Consider the following 27,444-nt stretch of genomic DNA (forward strand, 5'->3'; position numbering starts at 1 on the left):
TTGGTGAGTCCAACTTCATATCAGTGCTCTAGACCAACTCTTCCATGTTCTTTGCCTCCATAGTTCCAGAGGAATTGCGAAGGACGCAGTTTGAGTCTGAAGATTCTGAGCATATTCTTGAGACTGACTAGAGTTCCAGGTGCCTTTAATAGGTCACATTGGTTTAGAACATGGAGAGCGCTAATTGAGATCTCATTTGATTAAAGTTCAGCCCTTTGTTATTTATGTCTCTTTTCCTGTAGAGAATATGCTTTCCTTTTCCTTGTTGTTTTTACGTTGGTCCTTCATATCACCCTTGAAAATTCTCTCATCTGATTCTTCTCTAGGTTCCTATGAACCACAAGTTCCATCACTATGGCACTGGCTCTGCTCTCCTCCTTGTTAGCATGATTTTGGTAAAGATAATTTTCAGTTTGGTGACAATTTAATTTAATAGCCTGCTTATTCTGACCCATCAAAACTTTTCTCGTTTTGTCACCTCTTTTCCTCTTTCCTCCTTTTACCAACTTGGTTGGATATTCCTTCAGCTTCTTCAAATTCAACACTGTGCCCTTCTTTAAATCCTTTCTCCATCTCTGCCATCTGTCCGTCTTTGCCAAATGGTTCTCTCCTTACTGAAGTCCTTCGACTCCCTATATTTTCTCAAGAGTTATGATCCTGCCCTCACAGTGGCTCAGCAAATACTCAGGAACACCAGGAACACCTACCAGAGACTGAAAATGCCCCAACTATAGATAAACAAGCTATGTTATACACTCAGATGGGCTTTGTACACACTGGAGGGTCATTATGTACCCCTCATTCAGTCATCCAAACGTCAGCTCTCAGTAGGACTATGTGTCAGGGCAATAGAAAATCTAAAAAGTTTACTCTGCAAATATTGTTGAGAATTTTTAGTTCCCATACTGAGTAGGGTATATGCACACTCATTGATAATCTTTGCTAGTATGTCACAAATGCATATATGACAGTTTCTTGTTGAAAAATGAGTCATCAAAGTAAAAAAACTATAATCAGTGTACATAAATAAAACTTTTAGAAAAAAAAGCATAAAAGGAAACAACTTTGGTTGTAAAATACACAAAGAATCTAGGATGTGTTTTGTTAAAAAATTTCCTCCTTATATCACATAGGCAGTACACGCTATAAACTTTTAAAAACTTTGTAAAATTTTTTATAATTTTATTTAACAGGAAAAAGAGAAAAAAACAAAACAAAACAAAGCAGTGTAAGGGTACAAGTAATACAGAACTACAAAAAAAAAGCAGTAAGAAATCACCACTTAATAGATGACACGTTATCATCTTAGAGATAGTTGCTCAAGTCACAGTATCAAAGTATACAAAGTGGACATTCAAACAGTGAGACTGCAAACAGTTGTGTTCAATGATCAACCAAAAACATTAATATGGTCATCTATTTAACACCCCTAAACAAACTTGCAGTTGTATCCTTTAGAGCACTTTTTTTCCCTCTCTTTTTTACAACACAATTTACACATTTTGGGTTTTATTACTCCTTAGTTCTTATTACTTTTTTTGGAAGAGAATAAAGTCAAATATGGCAAAACAAAGCTGTCAGTCAAAACCAATAGCACATGATGTAAAAACAGAGTACAAGGTTATCAACAATGGTTACCATAATGCCTCTTGCTAAAGCTTTGTAAACTTTTAAAAATGAGCTGTAGTGTCAACAATATACTCATGAGAAAAGAGTTAAATTTTCTCTTTATTAAAATGAAATTTCCTTGAATTAGTAGCCTGACTTTTAGTTAGAATTTTATATACTTAAGGTGCAAATATGATGGCTTATTAAATACAAAAAATGAATCTGCCAATTAACTATATTCAATCCTCTATTACAGTAGTTTAATTTTAATAAGAGATTGTAAAATTTATGATTTAGGGCTGGGGTTTTAGCTCAGCGGCATAAGCACCTGCCTTGCAAGCAGGCAGTCATGAGTTCGATCCCCAGTACCGATAAAAAGGAAAAAGACAAAAAAATTATGATTTAAAAAATTGTATATTATTTACCTTTGGAGTAATCTGTCAAGGAAACAGTCAATGTCTTACCAGAAAAACTTCTCTTCATTTAAATTGATATTTATCATGCTCTTGATTATTTAAGAAAACAATAATTTCACTTTTGCAAAAGCTAAAAGGATTTTAGTTTTAGAGCTTCCTATACATATATTCCTGAAACATTTTGTTATCATTTTGTATAAACAGGTAGCCATGAATTATTTTATAGACCCATGATCTTATTTAGCCAAGTATTCAAATTTTTAACATTTTTTTTACAACCTGCAATATTTTGCTTTCTCCAAGTCAAATCGTACGTGAAAGCTTGGTGAAATGACTTGAAATATTTGAGTATTTTTTTTACTATATAAGAACAGAAATACTAAAAATAAATTTACTTGATACGCTGAGCTACATGAAAACTGGCAATACTATGGCTTGAACGTGGTCTCCAAAGTTCATCTATTGGAAACTTAATCCCCAGTATAATGGTGCTGAGAAATGGGACTTTTGAAAGGTGATCAGGTAAAAAGTGACTCCCTCGTCTTATAATGCCTTCCACCAGGGTATGACATAGCATCCTCGTGAATCTTTCAGCTTCCAGAACCATAAGCCAAATAAATCTCTCTTCTAGAATCATAAGCCAAATTATTTATAAATCATTTGCTCTCAAGTATATTGCTTTTACAATAGAAAATGTTGAAGATGGTCAAATAAGTAGATTTTAAATTTATAAACGAAAGTACCACTATCTTTTTTTCATTGTGTGTGTAGTACTGGAGAGTGAAACCAAAGCCTTTTCACCGAACCACATCTTACTCCTTCATTTATTTACTCATTTTCCTGTTTTGAGACAAGGTGTTGCTAAGTCAGTAAGTTATCTGGGCTGTACACAAACTTGGAACCTTCCTGCTTCAACCTCCCAGAGTACTGGGATTACAAGTATGCACCACCATACCTGGACTGTTTACCTTTCATCCTTGTCTGATCTTTCTAAAATTCAGAGACTCTTATTGAGTATATTTATTTTCAATGCAATAGAGTTATCTTTCCTCCTTGTCACCAGACATGGGCAAGAAGACTTACTATATAATCAATCCTTTGACTAGCACATCCTCTTCCAGAATTCTATGCATAGAATCAGGATGTGACCAGATAGTTTTAAGGAACTATAGTTCACTTTGTAAAACTAATGCCAGGCTAGGTGTTTAGTTCAGCAGCACAAGCGCCTGCCTGTTCAAGCATGAGGTCGTGAGATCAATCCCAGGTACTGGGAAAAAAAAAAAAGAAACAACTGGCTCTTAAAGCCAATGCTTACAAAGCCTCTTGGTAAAAAAGGCATGCTACCTTGCCTATAGAATTCTCAGCCATAGCTGAGAAAGGAGGGCTACTTTATCGCAGTCCAGGAATAGTAGGGTGTTTTCAAGACCAGGATAATGGAATAATTCAGGCAAATCTAAATATATGGTAGGTTAACTCATGGCAAGCTTTTTGGCCTGACTTATTAATTTTGACTTTTAAAAAGCCTCTGAAATTCCACTTTAAAGGTATTTTATTGTTTTTTTTTAATTTTACTTGATTTAACCTCACTCAAACTATCAAGTTGTGAAAAACCATAAATATACATATTTAATGTGTGCAACTTAATGAGCATAGAGATAAATATACAATGTCATCACATGACACACTGCAAACCTAGACATTACTTCAAAAGTTTCTTCTCTCCTTATTTACCACTACAAGAATACTTAAACATAAAATCTGCCCTTTTAAGAAATTTCTAAGTATACAATACAGTTTTTTTTTTTCTTTTTGTAGACAGGGTCTCACTGTACAGTGTCATTGAACTCATTATATAGCCCAGGGTAACCTCAAACTCATGGTGATCCTTCTGCCTCAGCCTCTGGTGTGCTGGGATTACAGGTGTGCATCATCAAGCCCAGTGAGTATTGTTAACAATAGCTACTATGTTGTACAGTAAGTATCAAGGACTTACTCATCTTGACATAAAACCTATCAGTAAACATAAAAAGGCCTTCATGATCAATTATCATTTTTACTCGACCTATATAAATAAAGATTTATTTATGTTTTTAAGTAAGAATAATCTTTAGTTTTCCTATCAAAGGGAGGTGAAAATATCAATAAATTTTGTATTTCATTAAGAAGCTATACGCACTCTTGTGAGTTATCAGCTTCTAGTCTTATTACTTTTCTTTGAACTACTTTGCATTTCTTTGTAAACTGCCTGGTTTCTTACCTATCTGCAAATTGGACTGGATTCTACTGTCTTACAGGCCTTGTAAGTTTTACCAATTTTTGACTCTTCTACTCTCTTCAATATCTGCCTACCACTGTTCAAATTAACCTTTCCAATTTCTCCTCTACACTCCTGACTTGGCAGAAGTAAACCTGACTGCCCAGTTCTGACTGAGATTCTAGGCTGGAATGTAGCTGCCCTTTCACTACAGAATCTACAGAAGCCCTGCAAGCTAACATTGATTGACTTGCTATTAACCATAAAGGAGTCCACTGTAGCAAATTATGCATCGACAACTTTCCTGCCTGTAGCTATTTATGTGCATGTCACTCCAGAAGTTCATGAAGCATCCACATCTTCCATGCTCTGTTCCAGGAAATACCCATGGTTGTAGATGACCTCACTGAAGTCTAATTCCTGTGCCATCACTGAAAGCATTTAATCTGAAAACCAAGAACTCCACCATATTGCCAGTACCATGCCAACTTCACCATCTACAGACACTTCCAGCCCAACATGTAAGAATTGTTTGACTGGATACTCTCTAGAACCATAATCTGAATTTATGATCTGTTATGACCATTAGTCTTTGTTTGTCTTACTTTCATAGAAATCTCCCTCATGAAATGCCTGATGGATTGTGTTGAATGCCTTCTAAGTCTCAGAGTTGGTTCAACTAGTCCTTCAACAACAGTAAGCTGCTGAAATAAGCTGTATGATCCAGCTCTCCCAAGTTGTTCGTTGGGAAAACCTGGTTTCCCTAAACAAAAAGAATAATTGATAAGGATGTCCTTACCATCACCACACTCAGTGTGACTAAACTTGAGACAGACTTCTCCCAGATCTTCTGACTGAATTTTCTGTTCCATAAAGAATTTCCTATAAAATTCATCTATTATCCATTCTTTCTCTCCTTTTTTGGGATGTAAATCTCCCAGCATCTTGATTTTATTCTCCAGGAGAGTCTTTCTTAAGAATCCAATATTCACCGCTTTGCAATGTACTCATCAAGGTAGTTAGTGGCCCTATATTCCAGTCTCTGGGAGGATAAGAATCTAACTGCAATAAGCTTCAATTAGCAAATATGGATGGTATAATTACAATGACCAACCCCCCCAACATCGTACAGTTTTTCCCACTAATTCGCCTAGCACTTAAAAGTTCTCCTATCTTTTGCTTCTGTAGAACTGAGTCCAATCTCTCCCTTCCATTGCAAAAGTTTTGAATAGTCTTTCTTACCTGTTCCATTATCCAGTGTAAATTTTCTATGGTAATACTCATAGCTATGTGAACACATAAGGCAAAGAGTTTTTAGTATTCAGCTACTTTAATGGTCAGTCATTATAATTCTGTCACTTCTATGTGGATTTGACATTATGGACAATTATATCTCTTATATAGTAAGGAAGAGCAAGGAGAGTAGCATATTGTGTTTATTGTAGACTAGAGAAAGAAAGTTATTCTTGAGGGGAAGACAAAATCTGAAACTCTCATCTCATTAATAAGGAAGTATTTCAGGCAGGAAACTTTAATATTAAATGATGTATTCCTCCAACTCATATTTTAATAAAGTTTGAAAAGAAGTAGGTGGACAGTTTTATTTCAGATAAATAGTATACCTCTAGCTCATTATTGAAAGCCTTCATTAAAGATTAAAAACATAAGACCCTTTATAGAAATTCTAAACTGGTCCCTGGATGTTAGCATTCAATTATCATTTGTGAAATCTGAAATCAACATATTTTATGTCTAAATTGAGAGTACATTTCAAAATCAAAATTCAAAGGCATGCCTTCTAGTGGGTTGACTGATGGAAAGGGCTGTGATTATGCCTAATTTTCACCCTCTATCTCACGATCTCATTGATTATGTTTCTCAGCTTGCTAAGGGTTCTGTGAGGTGATTTTCAAGATGAATACTGCTATTTGCAGGATTTCCTGAATAGGAATATTTCGGGAGTAAATTGCACAAACCAAGCGATGTGCAGTCAATTTTCACTCCAGCATAAACAATGTATTAGAACAGAGCCCTTAAGGCTCTTTTTTTTATTTGGGTTTCATTACACAGCTAGCTGCATTTCATCAATAAGCATGAGGTGCTAAGCAGGCAAAACGTAGGATCACAGAGGGTATTATTTTTTCCTAACAGGTGTTCAGAGTTGGGCTGGAAAAAACAAATGACCTGAATGGCAGGGCTTCGGGTCCTTTGCTATAGAGGGAGCCATGGCCACCACCACCAGGAAAAGCAAATCTAAGTTTCCTAAAATTTAGAAAACAGGGATAGGGACCTACCTAGCTCTTTGTACATCTGTTTTATTTGAATTAACTCATTGCTGATTTTTTTAAATGTTTCTTTTTGTGTTAAAAATGCATATACTCTCAAAAATGGTTAAAACCTTTTTTTGTTCTGGTTTTTGGAAGTTTAAAGTTTAGCACAAAAAAACACATTTTTCCTGTGTTTCTTTAATTGAAAAAAACACTTTAATCTCTTTAAGAAGAGAGCTGCAGCAGGCTATAAAGACTTAAAATCTTGTACCTTACAGCAGAAGAACTCTAATCTTAATAAATCATTTATTAGGCAGAAAGTAGAGAGAAAAGCTGGACAACAGGGAATAAAGAACTAGGTAACTGATTAAATTATTCACACAGGCCACCATTTCCTAATTATAAGATGGGGATTTGAGAATTATTGGGAGAAATACTCACATTACACACACACACACACACACACACACACACACACACTATATATATAGTGTGTGTGTGTGTAATGTGAGTATCTATATCTATATCTATATCTATATCTATATCTATATCTATATGGTTTTATCTTCTTTTTATCTTCCTTGGATACAGCCATAAGCCGAAGGGGGGGGAACTGAAGGAATATTTTTGAAATCTGAACTCCAGAGATGAAACACTTAGATGAGGCACCTAAGGCCAAGCCCAAGGGCCTTTCTGCAAGGGAAAAGCAGCTGCCTCTTCCTTAGGGATGCAGACTGAACCATAGGAGGTGGATAGCATGACTCTCTAACTACACACAGCAGTGAGGCTACTGATGCAGAACTTTATAAAGGCAATAATTCATTAGCACAGCTAAGGGTGATTTTCACTCCAAATTGGAGAGACTCATTTGGCAGAGAATGATGGTCCATGGAAAAGACCCAATGTTTTCAATATGTGAGAACCATTCTGAGGGGAGCATAGACTTAAGACTAATGTTACTTTGATAAATCAATAGAATATATCTGTGTCAGAGGATTTTGTTATCCTATCTTTTAAATATATTTCACAAACAACGATAGCTAACAGTGAGCATATACTTCATTATTTTAATGCAGAGGCACATTTTAATGAGATATTATATTTGAACTGAGAGGAATACGCTTCTAGCTGTGAATTAACAAAAAGCCGTTTCTGGTTGAGGGGAAAGAGTTTATGTGCATTCCTCTTTGCAATACTAAATCAAAGACTTTAAGAATATACTGGATCCATGATAATTGGGAATCTGGCTGAGGAAACTGTATATTGGTCCAAGTAACTGTACTTCCTTGTTTGGAATATTTATGGAGTACAGAAGCATCAGTATTGAGATGTAGCTGCCCTGGTGAATATGAACTAGTGAAATAGCTCTCAGGACATTATGCTCTAGCCAAATGAAAAAACTGAAGGGATGTTAGAACTGATTATGTCTCTGAATTGAACATATTTTGTACACTATAAAGTTTTGCTCCTTGTGACCATGCATGACTCACATGCAGGGTAACTCAGACATCAGAAATCATGTGTTAGTGTCAAGATCTGCACTTTACCATTAATTGTAGGCAGTGTTACTATTTGTTTGTATATTTTCTTAATGCTAACAAAATTTGTCACTGGGTAATGGCTGTTGCTGATTAGGAGTGTCATTGTCAGACTCAATCCAATACTATGCCACTGATAGAGCAGAATGTGTTCCATATCGGTCAAATGATGTTTTTACCTGTGACTTCTATAGGGGCATCTGCTCTTGGGGAATAGCTATCAGAATAGTAGGTACAAATGTCAGAAATAAGTAAGGTAAAATGAATGAAGTACACTTTGCAAATATAACTCATTGTAAATGAACCAAACACCTCTAGCATTCTACTTGTTCATCATCTTCATTTGAATACATCTTTCCTAAAATTTATTCTAAGAAATTTAGATAAAAATCAATTTAAGCATGAAATCTACAATTATGTACTACATGTAATTAAAGTAGGGATGAAGAATAGATTATAGAACATATTTTGCATCCTTTCTAAGATATGAGTTTAGTGGAGAAATTTCAAGTAAATGATGGAATAAAAATGCTACTCTAATTATAATAAATATTATAATAACAATAATAATGATGGCAAAGATTTTCTGCTTGCCCAAACATTAGTCAGGTTTCTAAAACTTCTTCTAAGGCTATGGTATCTGTATAAAAATTCATTTAGGAAAGAACCATGCTAAATCAACTTAGCTAGAACCCCTTACTCTTGGTATCAGATCAACTTCAATATCTGATTTTGTTCCTTATCCTACAATACTGCCAGGTGATGTGCGATCACCTTGTCCTGTTTTCAACAAGGATTCTGTTAGGTTGGTAGAATCTAATCTCACTCTTGATGTTTCCTAATAGTTACGTTTCACCTGGTGGTCCCCATTCTGTTTCTGAGCTATGAATTCCCACTTGCCCATGCTTTATTCAGTGTTTAACTTAATTTCACCAACTTGTAACAAAACTCTGTTGCAGGAACCTCTCAGGATGTCCTGAATAAAGTCCTCCTTACCGTACTTAAACAACTAATTTTTCTTTCACAGTGAAAACAATGATAATGAAACCTGGGATACTGTTGTCCTTTTAGGAAATGATATATAAAGCAGAAAGTCCTACCTTAATGTCAAATGGTCCAGTTTGATTTGGTTGATTATAAATTTCCAACTGACTCCTAACAGGAGAGAGCCACAAAAGCAAATGATCTAATTGTTCCTCAAGCTGCCCAAGGTCTTTTATGTGAAGCTCAAGTTCTCTTTGTTTTTCAGGTAAAGCTCTAGAAACCTGAGAGGGGAAAACATGAACAAACGATAAATGACTATCATGGTATAAACAAAAAAACAAAAAAGTATTTTCAAAATTATTCATCATAATATATTATAGAAATTTGCTGATTTTGGTATATTACTAGCATGATATTAATATTTACATTTATTATACGTTAAGATTTAATTAAAATATTGGCAATTATATTTTTCCACAAAAATTCTATACCTTAAAACCAGTAATGCCTTTTTAGAAATTCAAAACACACACCTACACAAATGCTTAACCAACCCCAACTCATAAGTGTAAATGAATACCTTCTAAATGAATATCATTAACACAATGGTATTTTATGTATTATATACCAGTCATACTGCATTTTCAGTTATAAGCAAAATAAGTCATGTTATTTATCATCAGTGCTAATTATGTAACATAGGTTTTCTAATCTCAAATGGGTGATTTATACTTAAAGAGTGTGATAAACTTCAAACCAAACCAAACTATATTTTTTGTTTGTACAGCAATAATTTCTTTGCCTTGTTTCTAGCTTCCTTTTACATTAAGAAAAATTATATGATAAAATCTTTGCTATACATAGAAAATTGGTGAAGTTAGCACTTTAGGGAGCTATAGCTTGTGATCCCTAGTCTAGCCAAATAAACCAGAAGCAAATGATTAGGATGAAATTATAAAGAACATTTGTATTACTATAAAGACTTATATACTAAGCATCATGCTTAGAGATTTTAGATTTATTGCCTTCTTTTATCTACCCATCAAGTCTCTGATGTGTAATACAATTATACCACTTTTCTATGTAGTTGATAATATTGGAACAGAAAAACTTTAAATAGTTAAGAAGAAGAATGATGGAATATTAAATATTGTAAGGTCTACAATTAGGCTTTAAATACTGTTCTAGTTCTTGCCTAAAATTTAAATCAAGTTTTCTTTTACTTTCCATGCCTCTTCTACAGACAGGGGGCAATGATAATGTCTAAGGATTCCATAAAGAAATACATAAAAAATAGGTTAGCATAATATTCTGCATGACAGTGAAAATAACGAGCCATGAAATATTAGCAACTGTAGCTCAAGCATGAATGGAACGATAGAGCCAGGATTAGCAAAAGTAAAGCACTTATCTTCAGAATATCAAGAATTAAAACCACTATCCAGTAACAAAATGTGGATGTGGGCCAGGACTTTAGCTCAGTAGCATAAGTGCCTGACTTGCAAGCACGTGGTTGTGAGTTTGATTCCCATACCAAAAACAAACAAACAAACAAAAATGGCATTAATAGCTGGGAATTTAGCTCAGTGGCGTAAGCGCCTGCCTGGCAAGTGTGAGGTTGTGAGTTAGATCCCCAGTACCAAAAAAACAAATATATAGATATGAACCAACAACTCTTTAGGGTATTAGCAACACTGTTCTGATAATATGAATATAATGATATATTGTAAAATGAATAGCCTATAATCCAGCACTAAGGAGGCTAAGGCAAGAGGATCACCATGAATTCAAACCCATTGTGAGTGACTGTGTCTCAAAAAAACAAAATATATATAAAATATATATATATATATATATATATATATATAATAAAAGTGTTACAGGTACTATATAATAATATATTATAAAAAGAAATAGAGAAAATTTAAAGGTCAACTGAATAAACACATCAAGACACTGGCGTCTATATACTAATCTTCAAGTATACTAACATGCAATATACAAGTAAACTAACATGCTAAACAATAGCACGTATTTTGGAACTATTGCTTCGATACTTTTTAATGAATTTATTAATAAATATTACATTCTTTAATTGGACATACAAAAGCATTCATGGACAAAATCACCAATTAATTTATAGGGGAAGGAATTTTACACAAGATCTTGTTACATGTAAGTAATATGGTCAATAAAACATAATGTAAAACCACTCCATGTGCTGTGTAAAATGCAGGTGAGTACATGGACAAAGGGTTAACATCTAGCCAGGGCTGAAGCGAGCCAGCCTAGAACTAACCTTAGGCTCCCAGCATTGTTTCCTTGGAAAGGATAAAGTTAAAATGAATGGGAAATGTTGAGTCTGCCCTTTGTCGTATGGTACTGAACCTTACTTTGGGAGCACCAAGTTGGAATACAGGGTTTGTAACTTTGTGAGTGAAATGGTAAAAAAGATTGATAGGACAGAGTTTGCAGCTCCTATTTCAGGTGACCTTTACATGTCTTGACCTGTCTTTCTTGGTGAAAGAACAAAAGAAGCACATTACTCAAGTAGCCTGAATGGTTGCCCATAGATAATGAATCATGAAGCTGTATCTGATTTGTCTGACTTATATCCTGCTATAAAGCAAAGTATACACAGTAACATAGTATTAGATCAATTGGGTCTATTTGTATTTTATGAGTTCAAATCAATAACCACACCTGTGGTGCTAATATCTATGAGTATATACATGTGTATGTGTTTGTGTGTATGTGTGTGCGAGAGAGACAGACAGAGAGAGAGAGAGAGAGAGAGAGAGAGAGAGAGAGAGAGAGAGAGAGAGAGAGAAACAGACAGAGACAGAGAGACAGAGATAGACAGAGACAGAGAGAGGGAGAGATTATACCACAGGGGTAATTCTATACTTGTAATGCATAATCTAATCATGCCATTGCCTTATTTTCCTGGCATTTGGAAGAAGGTAACTAAACATTTTATTTTTATTGGAACATTTTCGACTTGCAAGTACATATAAAAGGCACTTTACAGCTTCAAATAACACCATGTAAGAGCCTCTAGATTCTGGAGCTACCAGAGATAATAGCCATCATATTTTTCTAAAATCTCTAAAATTGAGCTATGAACTTCTTTTTATCTGATCACAAAATAGTTCTCATTTCATTTAGGCTTCAAATATAAGCATAGAAATCTGTGTAGCATTTAACTAAGCTTGTTTGTTTCCTTCTCACCCTTACAACCTATGCTTCCCTGGTTATAGAGCTAAAATACTGCCTGACAGAAAGCAGTGCAATGAAGATTTCACTAATATCTGGAATAATGAAACAATAGTTTATAATAAGGTGACATTTTCCCCTTAAATATGATATGGCATTAGGCATGTTTTTCATAGAACTTGTGTTTCCCACCATCATGCCATTTATTTCACTCTTTTTAATATGTGATTTACATTAGCTGAGCTTTGATTCCTCATAAGCTGGGTTCCTATACATGATAGACCTTTACTAACTACCTGCTTAATTAAAGATTATTTCCAAATTCAGGATTAATTTCTTCTCAGGGTAAAGAGCAGTACTGAGCCTCAGTAGTAAATGACAAAAAAATAAAGAAAATAAAATAAAATTGTACCCTCAAGTTAAACAGTTTTAAATAATCAATAAAACATTGGTAAACTGGATTATATAAAAATTAGAGATTTCTGCATGACCAAGAAATCCACAGGCAAAAAAGTCAAAGGACAAATGACAACTGGAGAAAAAACTTTTGTGACTCCAATTTCAGATAAGAGGCTAATTTTCTAATACATTAGAGAGCTTCTAAAAATTAATAAGGAAATGACCAACAGCCCCCCAAAATTTGAACAAAATATGACACAAAAAATATAACAATAGATTTTTAACTACATGAAAAGAATATTAGCTTTGGTCACAATGAAAGAAGTGAAAATGAGAATTTTGTCTATTGTACTGGCAAAAACTCAAGTTTGAAAACGTACTCTGCTGCCAAGGCAATGAGAAAACACAGATTCTTCTGTATGACTGGAGGCATGTATAGATTCAGTTACTGCTTACGGTAGAGCACTTGACAGTGTAAGTCAAGTGCATGCAACCATTGCTATTGTCCTAGAAAGTTGCCTTCTAGGAATTCACTCTCTACATACATTTCTGGGGGTGAAATCAATGCTTTGTCAGGAAAAACAGATGGCAGGTGGGTAAAAGATTTGTTACTATGCTTTTATACTTCTAAACAATGATCATACATTACTTTTGCAAAAAAATAAATTAACTTAAAAAGAAGTTATTAGCTTTTCTTCTTATTGCAAACTATTACTGAGAAAGTATGCTTTCTATATTTAAATAATGAGTCATTGTTAACATGGTATAGCATATCTAAAGTCATCAGTCAAAAATGCTTTGATCATTTTCCTAAGACATTGTCATTCAGTTAATGATGGTGGTGGTGGTTGTGTGTGGGGGGGAGTAAATCCTTCTAACATATAATTTGTGCACTATTTTCCTTATCTTCAGATGTTTCTAGTACTGCTGACTTGTTCTGCATGATTCATGGCAAAAGATAACAAGCGTAAATAATTTACGATATGGAGTGGGAGTAAGTTGTGCGCTAGTTTCTTATTTTTTAAAATAATTTCCTTTTTTCTTTTTATTTTATGAAAAAATGAAGCACATATTTCATAAGCAAATAATAAAGAGTAACAAAAGTTATTGCATTCTGTATCATTATTTCGAAGTAGTTGCTCGGTATGACATAGACCCAAAAGATTCCTACCAAAAAGAAATAATGGCAGATAAACAGATAATAATAGGAAATCAAACTGAAATATACTGAAATAGTATTCTAAATTTTTTTTAAAAAACAGAACACAGTGATATTTTCGTTTACTAATTCAATTTGTTCCAGGATGCTGGGGAAGAGTGCCACATCTGCGTTTTTGCAGGGAAGATAGCTGGGTTCTGTTCATCACCCGAAGTGGAGTTTGTGAATGGGAGCAAAATTTTGCTGAAAGCTTCTGTATGTGGACTGAAGTATTTACAGACATGCTTTTGAGCCAAGGCATTAATGTATGTAATTTTGGGGAAATGAGAACTTATTTCCTTTGTTTTACATATACACACACATATACATATATGTGTATATATATATATATATATATATATGTATGAGAAAGTATGCGATATTTAAACTTGTATGTCTGATTTACTTCACTCAACATTATGTTCTCAAGCTACATCCATTTATCTATGAATGTCTCAAGTTTATCTTTCTTGATGACAACTTAGTACTCTAATATGTATAAATACCATATTTTCCTTATTCATGTATCTGTGGATGGATATATATGCCATTTCCAAGATCTAGCTATTATAGACTGTCATAAGCATCACTATGCATGTATTCCTGGGTTTTGATGATTTTAACTCTTTTGTGAAGAAACCTAGAAGGGAAAAGGCTGGGTTAAATGAAATTTCTACTTTTAGCTTTTTGAGGACTCTTCACAATGATTTCCATAGTGGTTGTACTAGTTTACATTTCCACCAACAATATAGTAGAGTTTGTTTCTGCCCAAACCATTACCAGCATTTGCTACTATTACATTTTTTTAAGATAGCAAGTCTTCTTGGGATAAGATGATATCTCAGTGTAGTTTTAATTTGCACTTTTTTGATGGCCAGCAACCGTGGGTATTTTTTTCATGTATTTATTTGCCATTTGTATTTCTGAGAAGTGTGCATTTCAGTCACCTTGTTTTTGATGGGATCTTTTAATTTGAGGGGTCTAAATTTTTGGTGTTTTTTATATGCTCTTGAGGTTAGTCCTGTGCCCATTGCATAGCTGGCAAAAAGTAATAATTTACTTTTATGCTTACTAATTCCTATTCTCAACAAAATATAGACACGAATATTTGCCTAGTAAAATGTATAATTCTTCTAATAATCTTTTTAAGCATTATAAAATCATGGTCTTCATACAATACGTTCCCTGTGGTTCTTGACCTAATTTTTCACACAAGAGTAGCTCCTTATGCTTATACTTCTGAATGTTAATTTCTACTTTGTGGAAGTTTTAGTATTGAGATAAAAAGATGCATCTGTTTGATAAATAAAAATAAACTAATATTAAATATTGACTTTACATTAACACAAAAACATATTCCAGAAAAGTTAAAATGTGAATTATGAAAATATGACAACTAAAATAAAATATTTGTATATGAAAGTCTTTTAGAAAGGAAAATGAATAATCATTATATATGCTTATATTATTCATACAGAAATCAAAAGCATTAAACAAAATGAAAATTAGGAATCATCGCCACATCTCTTAGATAAAAGAGAAAATAGTCTAGTATATAAGAAGATCTTTCAGTGAATAAGAAAACAGAGAATCTGTTGAAATACTGGATAAATTGACAAAAATACATAAGCAATAAACAGGAAAATCTCAAACAATAATTGATCAATAAAATGGAAATTTAAATAGTAATAATATTTTATTATCTGTACAATATATTGGTTTCTAGAAAAGATATATGACTAAGTTCTAGAGTATGAATAATCTTATGACATTGGTTGGAGTATAAATTCTCATATTTGTAAGGAATAAATTGATAACTTATATTAAAAGAGCAAAACTTTTATCCTGAAAAACTATAAATATTGCAAAGTAATTAAGAAAATCTAAATAGCACATCAGATCTTGTTCATGGACCAGAAGGTCCATTATTGAAAATATATCAGTACTCTTCAAATAAGCGATAAATTCAAAGCAATCTGAATCAAAATTCCAGCAGCTAGTTTTTAATGTAAATTGACATGCTAATTCTAAGATTTATATAGAATTGCAAAGGGCCAGTAATATCCAAGAAAATTTTAAAGAATAACAAAATTTTGAAATGTTTACAACCAGATATTGATATTTGTTATTTCATCTGTGTAATACTGACATAAGAATAAACAAACTTTATGTAGTTACTGAATCTATGATAATGATATCACTTAGGTTAAATAGAGATAAGATCTTTATAATAAATAGTACAAGGCTAACTGGATATTCATTTGAAAAAATGCTGAAAAAATTCATTTGAAAAAATGAATGCTGACTTTTCCTCTCTGAAAATCAGAGAGGAAACTGCACTTGGAAAAATCAATTTTTAATTGTTTGTATACCTCAAAGTGAAAAGCAATACCATAAAATTTCCAGAAGAAAATACCTTAGTGATTTTAGGGTCATTATTTCTTTCTTTTTCTTTTTTATCGGTACCGGGGACCGAACTCACTACCACCTGCTTGCAAGGCAGGGGCTTATGCCGCTGAGCTAAATCCCCAGGCCCTAGGGTCATTATTTCTTAAAGAAAATATAAGAAATATTAATCATAAAGACCAAGATTGATAAATGAAAATTCGCTCATCAAGGAACATTGCTAATAGAAAGAAATTACATGGCCTAGATTGGAAGAAGATAGTCACAATGTATGTTTGACAAATAATTTGTAATCAAGGAATCATTGTATCTACAAGACAAAAAAACCCACCAAATTTTAAAGATAAGGCAAAGATTTTTGTTAAAAAATCACCTAAAAGCATATAAAATGGCACTAATCACATGGGACTGCAGAAGAAAACATAATATGATACCTAATTTACATGTACTGGAAAATTTAAAGAAAAAGTTAAAAAATACATTTAATGTAGAACAACTGAATTCTCATACAGTGTTGGTGAGGATAAAAAGTACAAGCATACTGGGCAATTGTATTTGGGTAATTCCAAATCCAAACATTTACATATATCATGTTGTTATTCTACTCTTAAGCAAATTCAAAATGCACAGGACACATTTATCATATCAGCATTATTCATAATAACTCCATATTAGACACAAGTCATGTTTATTAAAACAGTGGATAAACTGTGATATATTCACACAATGGAATACAAAGAAAAAAGTGAACAGATTATAACATATGCAACACTATGTAATAATCACACAAAAAACCACTGAACAAGAGACCACTGAACACAAGATACATGCTAGATGATTCTATATATTCCGGATTCAAAGATAACCAAATAAAGTAGTGTATAGAAATGAATTAGTAACAGGGAAGGGCATGAAACAAGGCATGTTGTAACTTATTCATTTTCAAAGTTTTAAAAGTTTTTAACTAATACATAAAATACAAAATTTGTAGATGTGAATGTACTACTCAATCTGAGTGGTAGTAGTAGAGTTAAGTGACATTTTAGAAATCCATCAATTTCTTATGATTTATGTATTTTTCTATGTATCTCTCACACTTAAATTTACAAGATCACATGAAACTATTTTAAAAGTCTTGAAAGTATTAAATTCGATCCACTTGCAAATTCAATGCTAATATTTTCCCAGGAGGATATGAGATCTACAGATAGAGACGTATGACAAGACTATTCCATTTTGTCACTTACATAAGTAAAAACCTGAAATAAAATCTCCCAAATAGAATAAATTATATTCCAAAAATAGAATATACTGTATTTATTTAAACATCATGAAAAACTTCTATCCCATCAAAAACATGCACTATATAATTATTACTTCAAAAAAGCTATACGTTACATATAAATTGCATCACTAAATTTCTGTGGATATTTTACATATAAATATAAACCTACAGCAAAGAATCTGAATAGACATTTCTCAAAAGAAGACATAAAATGGCCAGCAGTCATATGAAAAATGCTCATCACTAATTAAAATGAAATGCTAAGTAAATATCACCTTATGCCTGGTAAAACAGCTATTACCTGACAAAGAAAGAAGTGAATGTGAGGATGCACAGCATGCTGCTGGTGAGAATGTAAAATAGTATAGTTATTATGGACAACACTATGGAAGTTCACTAGAAAAATTACAATCCAATCATTATATGAACCAGAAGCCTCCCTGCTAGTTGTATATCAAAAAGAAATGAAACCAGTATGTTCCAGCAGCATCTGCACTCCCATGTCATTGCACCACTATTCACAAGAGCCAAGAAATGGAAACAAAATAAGTGTCCGTCAACCAATGAATAGACAAAAAAAGGGAAACATGCACAATGTAGAATACTGTTTGTTTAAAAAATAATATAATCCTATCATTTGTGACAATAATGGCTGGAACTAGAGATCAGTATATTAAATGAAGCTACATATATGAGAAGTTTCTTATACACATATCCAAGTTGAAAGTTGAATGTATATACTAAAGGATGGGGAGAGTGGGGGAGGGGACAGATTTCTCAACAGAAGTTATTAGATAAAAAATAAAGTTCTGGTATGCTATTGCACAGGAGAGTGACTACAGGTAACAATGATGTATTATACATTTCAAAAAACTAAAAGAAAGGAGTTAATACATGCACTGCATAAAAAATCATTTATGTTTTTCAGAAAGACCTGCTTAACCTGACTGAAACATTATGCAATATATACATGTGTACATTGAACATTGTGTGGTGCCTCATTAGTAGTTACAACTTGTGTGTGTCAGCTAAAATTTAATTTAAATTTAAAAATGCAGAACTCTCTTAAAAGTGCTTGTGTTCTCACATGTGAAATTTTAACTAAGTTTGTTCTTTTAGTCCACAAATTAATGTACAAGTTTACTAGATATACCATACATTGCCAGGCAGCTGAACTGATGAAATCAGATTTGAGGGACCCAAGAATGTGAGTATACAATCTGGTCAGTCTACAGGACTAAGGGACATGTGCTCAATGTCTGTCAGTTACACTGATGTCATGGATTCTAGCACTGGAAACACTGGTACTGGAAATAGTATCGACAATAACATCGTTCATGTAACTATTTCAAAAAATACTTGTTTACAAATACTTTTGTTTCGAGAAACTTCCTTATTGTCTATAAATTTATTGTTTCTTTAGTTGAATGCATTTGTTCATTGCATGACTAAGTATAAACCTCCAATACCAACACCCTTCTACCTTGAGAAAAGCTAAATAACACTACAGCCTGAATGCATCTTATACAAATATTATCTTGCAACCAACCAAAAATGGAAAGTGCCAAAATTTAGCAATATAAATTAAATAATGTATGTAGAGCATTACCTTCTTTTGAGCCAAATACTTGTAGCATGAAATATTTGAAGATCTTATCTCACCTTGTATATTTTACAACCGCAATAAATTAAATTAAATGGAGAATCAGAAACTGGAAAGACATGTTCCCAGGCACAAGGTTCTATAAGTTTTTATAACTGGTCTCATGGTAAAATATCTCTCAGCAGGAAGTCATTTATTTTGTTTTCCTTGAGAAGTTTAATAAAATAATAATGAATGTAAAATTGGAAAATACATTGTAGTTATAGGTCATCAGGCATTTAAAATTGTAAGTCTATATATTACAAGTCGATACATTAAAATTGTAAGTCTATACATTTCACAGTGACCAATTCTGAATCATTCTTAAGACAGTCTATCATCGAGCATAGCTGAATTATGTGTATTTTATTACCATGTTTACAAATCTATACTTTATATATTGGTAAAAAAGTTAAATGAATATAACAGTGCAGTCTTCAGAATCAAATCACAATATATATTCATTTTATTACATAATCACTTCATTACTATACCTGGGTTTTGTTATTGTTGCTAAAGATCCCAAACACATAATACCCAATGAGGTAAACAAATATTTGTAGCAAGATTTCAAAGTCAGTAAAATTTGATGTATCATAAATAGGTTTGAAGTCCTTGGAGTACTCTATCCTTATTATCCTACTAAAATCATATTGGCTTTTCAATAAACCTTGGTGTTTGTGAAGAGTATTTTTGCTCATTAAGTTCTTAATTTGCAGTATAAGCAACAAACTTTATGGTTTAAAAATCCTTAATAAAACACACAGTACATAGAAAATGTTTTTGACTGTTCACTTTGATTCAAACCTGTCCTAAAGGTAAGTAACAAGCCCTGTAACAGCTCCTGTAGATATTAGACAAGTGAAGAGAATTGGTGAAATTGATTTACTCAAACATCAGTAGCTCTCATTTATCTTCTGAAATGGATTTGATAGGGATTTATACCCACCTAACTATCCACCTACCCACATGCTCTTTGCTACATAATGTGATTTTGATCACATACTGTTTAAACTGTGAGGACAACAAAACTCACAAAGAAGTCAAAATGTAATTTTATATGGGACATACACACTGCACAGAATGTGTTCTTACAAATTAACCTTGTATTTTTCTCTCTCCTTCCAAGCCAGTTGTACTCACTCTAAAACAAGAGCTACTTTATTCTTGCTTGCATCAAGAAATCTATGCTTTTAGAAACCTTAACAGCAGCCTGACTAATAATAGACTAAATGTCCTATGCAGCTTTAGACAAAGTTGCTTTTAATTGTTTTGTTTTGTTTGTTTGTTTTCTGTTATCAAAACTCAAAGAACACTAAGCTATGATGTATGTAATTTGATCCCCTATATAGGACACATGAGAAATAATATTACCTTGATAATTAAGTTCTTGAGGTGGCTGTAAAAATTAACTTTTAATTCTACTAGCATATCTCACAGAATTAGAGAAAACAATCCTAAAATTCTCCTGGAAGCAGACGAGAATAGCAAAGGCAATTCTGGGCAACAAACACAAACAGGAGGCATTACAATCTCTAACTTGAAATTATAATATAAAGCTACTGACAAAAACAGTATGATACTGGCAAAAAAACCCCAAAACAAAACAGACCCAAAGATCAAGGGAACAGACTAGAAGATGTAGAAACAATGCCAGACATATTAAGCCACCTTATATTTGACAAAGGTGACAAATGCATTCACTGGAAGAAAGCTGGCCTTTTTAATAAATGGTGCTGGAAAAACTGACTCCACATTTGCTGAAGATTAAATTTGTATCAATATCTTTCACCATGCACTAAACTAAATTTCGAATGGATCAAAGATCTAAGTACTGAAAGAGAAACTTTAAATCTGCAGAATGAGAAAATAGGTAAAACCCTTGAAGACACTGGTATAGGCAAAGACTTTATAAATAAAATCCCAATTGCACAGAAACTATCACAAATAATCAACTACTGAGATCACATCATATTAAAAAGATTTTGCACAGCAAGAGAAATCATCAAATAGTGAAGAGACAACCTACAATGTAGGAAAAATGTTTTCCAGCTGTTCCTCAGACAAAGGATTACTATTGAGAACAAGAAGGAATGAAACAAACAAACAAAAATCAATTTTCCAAATTTAAAGGCTCAGTCCAAAAATGGGCATCTGAGACGAATACATACTTCTCAGATGAAGAAATAAAAATGACAAATAAACATATGAAAAAATGTTCAACATCACTGGTCATTCAAGAAATGCAAATTAAAACAACATTGCATCTCACTCCAGAAAGAATGGCCAAGATCAAGAAATCAAACAATAACAAATGCTGGAGGGGCTATGGAGAAAAAGGAACTCTTCTCCACTTTTGGTGAGAATGCAGACTGGTGTAACCACTGCGGAAATCAAAAAAACTGGGAGTGGAGGTCCCATTTGACCCAGCTATTTCTCTGCTGCATATCTTCCCAGAAGCATTTAGAAACATCATACCACAGTGATATATGTGCATCCATATTTATAGCAGCACAATTTGTAATAGCTAGATCTTGGAAACAATCCTAATTCTTATCAAATGAAGAATGGTTAAAAAGGATGTGGCATTTCCACACAGTAGAGTACTACTCAGCAATAAGGAAGAGTAAATTCAAGGCTCTTATAGGTAAATGGATGCAATTAGAGACCATACTCATAAGTGAAATAAATTGGACTCATGTATAAGCATTATATTGTCTCCCTTGTGTGAGAAGCTGCAACAAATTATATATATATATATATATATATATATATATATATATATACATGTATATGTATAGTTAAGATAGGTATATTACTAATTTCTTTTAGTTCACTGAAAAGAAATGTTTGTGCTAATATAGTTTGGACAATAAAATGCAGGTATCTTGTCCTCTTAGTAACTAATTTAAACATAACAATAAGCAGTGTATTAACTATTGTTACATTCTAATTATCTTGTTTTGAAATTTTGTTTCAGTTTTTTCTTTAAAATAAAAAATACCTTTTTAAATAACAGAAGGAAAGAAAATAATTTCTTTCTTTATACTTTTATATGTTATCATACTTGAAGGGAAACAAAAAGGGAAAATATACCACACGACCATATATCTTTAATTTTAGAAATTCCACATAAAAACGCAATTTATCTAAATATAACTTTAACCAAATTGCATACAACCTATAAATAAATTCCTCAGTTTCAGTCAGTTCCAGTGCTCAAAAGTATAACTATACTAGAGAGCAGAGTTAGAAAATGCTGGTAAAGCCCATACTACAGTACTTGATTCAGCAGCTATGCATTCAAAAGGCCAGTTAATCTTTATGATTTCTTAAAGTTATAGCAAAACTCTTAGAAAATAATTTAAGGGTGTTCAATCACGTACACCAATTTGACATCTCGATGACATAACCATGAATTGTTTTTATTGTTAACATTTTCTGGCTAGAAAAGTTCTTTTCCAAAACTCATTCCCTAAGAGAAAGGAAATCACCATGCTGACAGAGGAGTCTTATTTCTTCACCCTCATCAGAATGGAATTAGTTTATTGTGATGTTTACAAATCCCAAGATTAAAATGCATTCTTGTAACAAACAACATTGTACATATTTCACATTCATATTTTTTTCTGTATAGCATCTCGTATTGTTGCAAACAGTTGCAGTATTGCTATTTACACCATGAGGCCAAATGTATATTGCACCATCCAGTAAATGAAATGTGACTAATAAAGATGAAAATCAATAGTCTTGGGAATTTTAATCTTACTCACAAGTAAAAGAATAACATGATATAGAGCATGTACTCCTGGAAATGGTGATGCTTAGGGCGAGTGTTTATTGGTTTTGAACATAATAGGAGAAGGTGGTGCTGGCATATGTTAAGCTGATGTTTTATTAGGTGTGCAGATAATATGTGGAAAGGGAATAAAACCTTCAATGGGGGGAATCTTCTGTTATCCAGAGAGAAAAGATCAGTGAGGGGGTAGGGTGGAGAGCACATCTGTGAGCCTGAAAAGAAGTTTGAAGAAGAAAATAAGTATTTGGTATATTTGGAATAAATGAAAACCCGTAACAGAAGTCAGGGACAAAATAAGTTTGTTTTCTGTCTGCATTGCTGCTATCAGTCCATTTCGACTAGAGTCGAAGGACAGAGGACAGTGAATAACAGTTTATGGGTCAATCCAATTTTACCTGTTTTACACAGCTTTAGCACTAAAAACGGTTTTATGTTTCTTTTGTTTTGTTTTGGTATTTTATTTAGGCATTCCCTTTTATTAGTATATGTTGGCAATACATAATAAACGCATTCATTGTGGGGAATTGGCCTGAAAACATATTGCATCTTGATCCTTATCATTATCCCTTTCCCTTCCTGCCTCCCATCTTCCCCCATCTCCATATCCCCTTGGAAAAAATCAAAAGACAGATGACACAGGAGTATTACATAATATTCAAACTTGTATCCATAAATCAATATTACTGGAACCCAGCCCTGCCTGTTCACTATCATGTAGTTATGTATTATGGTTGCTTTAGCATGTTAAGAGCAGCACTGAGCAGTTGTAGAGACCTTATGACCAGCAAAGCTTAAGATACTTCCCATCTGGACCTTTACAGAAAAGTAGGGTTGATCCGTGTTTTGTGTGACTTACAAGTTGTAGCCCCCACCCCACCCCAGTAAAAAGTTTTCCTCTGCCTGAATTTTAGGGCTGTTTTAAGGGGTACCAAGGATTTAACATGTAAATAAAGGTTCAAGCACAAATTCTGATAATTCATGTTTCCTTGGCAAAGGGATTTTTTTTTAAATCCCCAACACTCCCAAGTTTGTCATTATGGGATTCAGAACACTGAACATACTCCCTTTTGTCCCTTTGGATACCAATATCCCTCAGAAGTTCAAGACCTTCATAAGGGACAGCACAGTATTTGTCTATAAATTTGTACATCCTGCTGCATACTTTAAATCATCTCTAAACTGGGTACGGTAACACACACTTTTTTTTTTTACTTTATTTGTTAATATTAAGAAGAAAAGGTAAAACAAAGTTTCACAACAAAATAACAAAAAAGTAACAATTGTTGATAAATTACACATCATTATCTTTAGTCACTCAAGTACAAAATATGGACATAAAAATTTCTTCAATTAATATTAGCACAACCTTTCCTATTCAGTGAACTAAGTGACAATAATGGTATAACTAAATTGCATTTTTTTTCTTTTCCCTTCTACCCTTTCTCTTTTCCCCTATCTTAGTTTCTTCTTTTTATTGAACAGTTTCCTCCCATTTCACAGTGACTATTGTATATTTTGGACTTATGGTTGCACATATGTCACTGTGGTGTGATGTTTTTCAGTCCTTCTGGGAAGATACACCAAAGGGGAATACCTGGGTTGAATGGGACCTCTAATCCTAATTTTTTGAGGAATCTCCACACTGTTCGTATTAGTCTACTCTCTAACCAACAGTTGAAAAGGGTTCCTTTTTCCCTACAGACCCAGCAGCATTTTTTATTGGATGATATATTTTTTAAATTAAATAATTTTTTAATGAATAAGGGAGAGGATGAGATAAAAGGGGGTATAACAACATAACAATACAGGTTAAAGCATGGCACTTTCAGCAACCTAGTGCTTCACCACCAAATAACCCGACTTAATAGTAGTTACCGTAGTGTCTTTTTCTTTGAAATATTTGAATATAACTTCATATGCTATAGCATCAAACATACCAAGACTGTGTAACACCATTAAGTGGATGAAAGCATTGTAGAGTACTTAGAACCAGCTAACAGAAAAAATGATCAATGGTTTCTATATTATCTCTTTGCCTATAACAATTTTTGTTTATACTACCACATACGATACAATCCAGCAAGTTACAACATGATAAAATCAATGGAGACAGAAGAGCCATAGTTTGGTGTGGCTTTAAGACAAGATGGTATTAAATCAGTACTATTATTATGTCTTATTTTCTTCAAAGTAGCTGTTCATTGCATCGCAGGCCATAATATCAAACAGCCCAGAATAAAGCCATTCCAATTAATGAGTGAAAATTTTATAAGGCTTCAAGGCCATATAATAGGGAATCATGGTTATCACATACTTTTATATATTTGAATCATTTCCTACACTAGGGAAACTATTCGGTGTTCACAGATGCGAGTTTGATTTAGTTCACTTATGAGTATGGTTTCAAGCTGCACCCATTTATTGATAAATACCTCAATGTGATCCTTAAACATTTTTATCCATTCCTCAGTTGATGGACATTTGGGTTGTTTCCAAGATCTGGCAATTACAAATTGTGCTGCTATAAACATAGTTGCGCATATATCACTGTGGTATGATGCTTTCAGTTCTTCTAAGAAGATGCCTAAAAGTGGAATACCTGGAACAAATGGGACTTCCAATCCCAGCTTTTTGAGAAATCTCCAGACTGACCTCCACAAAGGTTGTACCAGTCTACACTCCCACCAACAGTGTAGGAGAGTCCCTTTTTCCTCACAGCTTCTCTAGCACTTGTTGTTGTTGGTTTTCTTGATCCTGGCCATCCTTTCAGGAGTGAGATGGAATCTCAGTGTGGTTTTAATTTGCATTTCCCTAATAACCAATGATGATGAACATTTTTTCATGTATTTATTTGTCATTTATATTTCTTCCTCTGAGAAGTGTGTATTCATCTCAGATGCCCATTTTTGGATTGGGTCTTTGAATTTTGGGGGTCTGATTTTTTTTAATTCTTTATATGTTTTGGACAAAAGTCCTTTGTCTGAGGGGGAGTTCACTAAGATCTTTTCCCAATTTGTGGGTTTTCTTTTCACTATGCTGGAGATTTTTTTTTTGACTTACAGAAACTTTTTAATAAGAGGTGGTCCCAGTTATTGATTCTGGGAAGTATTCCCCGTGCAGTTTGAGTCCTGTTCATGAATTCTCTACCTACTCCTATGTCTTCAAGGTTTCTACCTAATTTGTCTTCCAATAGATTTAGTGTTTCTGTTTTAATATTCAGATTTTTGACCCATTTAGATTTTAATTTAGTACATGGTGATAGGCTTGGGTCGAGTTTTAGTTTTCAGCAAATGGAGAGCCAGTTTTTCCAACACCATTTATTAAAAAGACTGTCGTTTTTCCAGTGAACCTGCTTGGCTCCTTTATCGAAGATAAGGTGGTTGAGTGTATTTGTAGTTGTGGTTGTATCTTCTAATCTATTCCATTGATCCTCTGCTCTGTTTTGATTCCAGTACCATGTTGATTTTACTACTGTTGCTTTATAGTATAATTTTTTAAAAAATTTTATTTAAGGAGAAAAAAAACAGAGAAAGGGTACAAGTTATACAGATTTACAGAAAAAGATGAACAGTAGGAAATCACTAGTTAATGGATTACATATTGTCATCTTAAAAATAATTGTTCAAGTCACAAAATTATAGCATGTAAAGTGGACATTCCAACAGTGAGACTGCAAACAGTTCTGTTCAATGATCCAATAAAACTCAGTGATATCATTTTCCATCTTATATACTTAAATATACATGCAGTTATATCATTTAGAGCACTTTCTTTTCCTCTCTTTTGTACAATGACAATTACACATTTTGGGTTTTGTTGCTGCCACAGTTCTTATTACTTTTTTGGAAGGGAGTAGAACCAAATGTGACATAACAGAACAGAGTCAATCAAATCAAAAGAGTGGACATAATAGAAAATGTAAAAGCATAATACAAGGTGATCAATAATGGTTACCATAATGCCTCCCGCTATCTCTAATAGAATTGCCTATATCATCAGTTATAATAAAATTGAACAAAACAGTAAAGAACTAAACCAACAAAACCAAAACATTGGAGACATTATAGGTCTTCAAAAGTAGATAAAAGTCATCAAGAATGGGCGTCATAATGAATCTTACTATCTTCACAGCTGTTGCCTAAACTTTTGAACCTGGTACTATCAAGCAAAACAGAATAGGGAGACATCAGTCAAAAACAAGATGGTGAGAGTAATACAGGGCTTTAAATCAAGATAATGGAAAGTCAAAGTGGGTTACTATAATATAACCTGCTATTTTTATTTATTTTTCCCTTAATTAAAAGGATGAAAATAAAAAAGTAAATAATGGAGTGGAGATTGAGATAAAAGAGGGCATAACAGCAAAACAGTGCAGATCAAAACATAACCATTTAAGCAGAATAGTGTTCACCACAAGATAATCCTGACATAA

At 33.2% G+C, this 27,444-nt stretch overlaps 1 protein-coding gene across 17 annotated transcripts in view; it reads right to left on the bottom strand.

Moving 5' to 3' along the window:
- The window catches only part of Dmd (dystrophin), a 2,110,831-nt gene that overhangs the window by 689,003 nt on the left and 1,394,384 nt on the right, over positions 1-27,444 (bottom strand). For all 17 annotated transcript variants that reach the window (XM_063242792.1, XM_063242803.1, XM_063242804.1 and 14 more), the window contains one exon: positions 9,184-9,348. In XM_063242792.1, coding sequence (XP_063098862.1) covers positions 9,184-9,348 — 165 coding nt within the window. The remainder of the gene's footprint in view (positions 1-9,183; positions 9,349-27,444) is intronic.

This window comes from Cavia porcellus, unplaced genomic scaffold (genome assembly GCF_034190915.1).
Source record: "Cavia porcellus strain 051 isolate PalLab524CR breed Dunkin Hartley unplaced genomic scaffold, mCavPor4.1 scaffold_33, whole genome shotgun sequence".
In the NCBI taxonomy this organism is placed as follows: domain Eukaryota; kingdom Metazoa; phylum Chordata; class Mammalia; order Rodentia; family Caviidae; genus Cavia; species Cavia porcellus.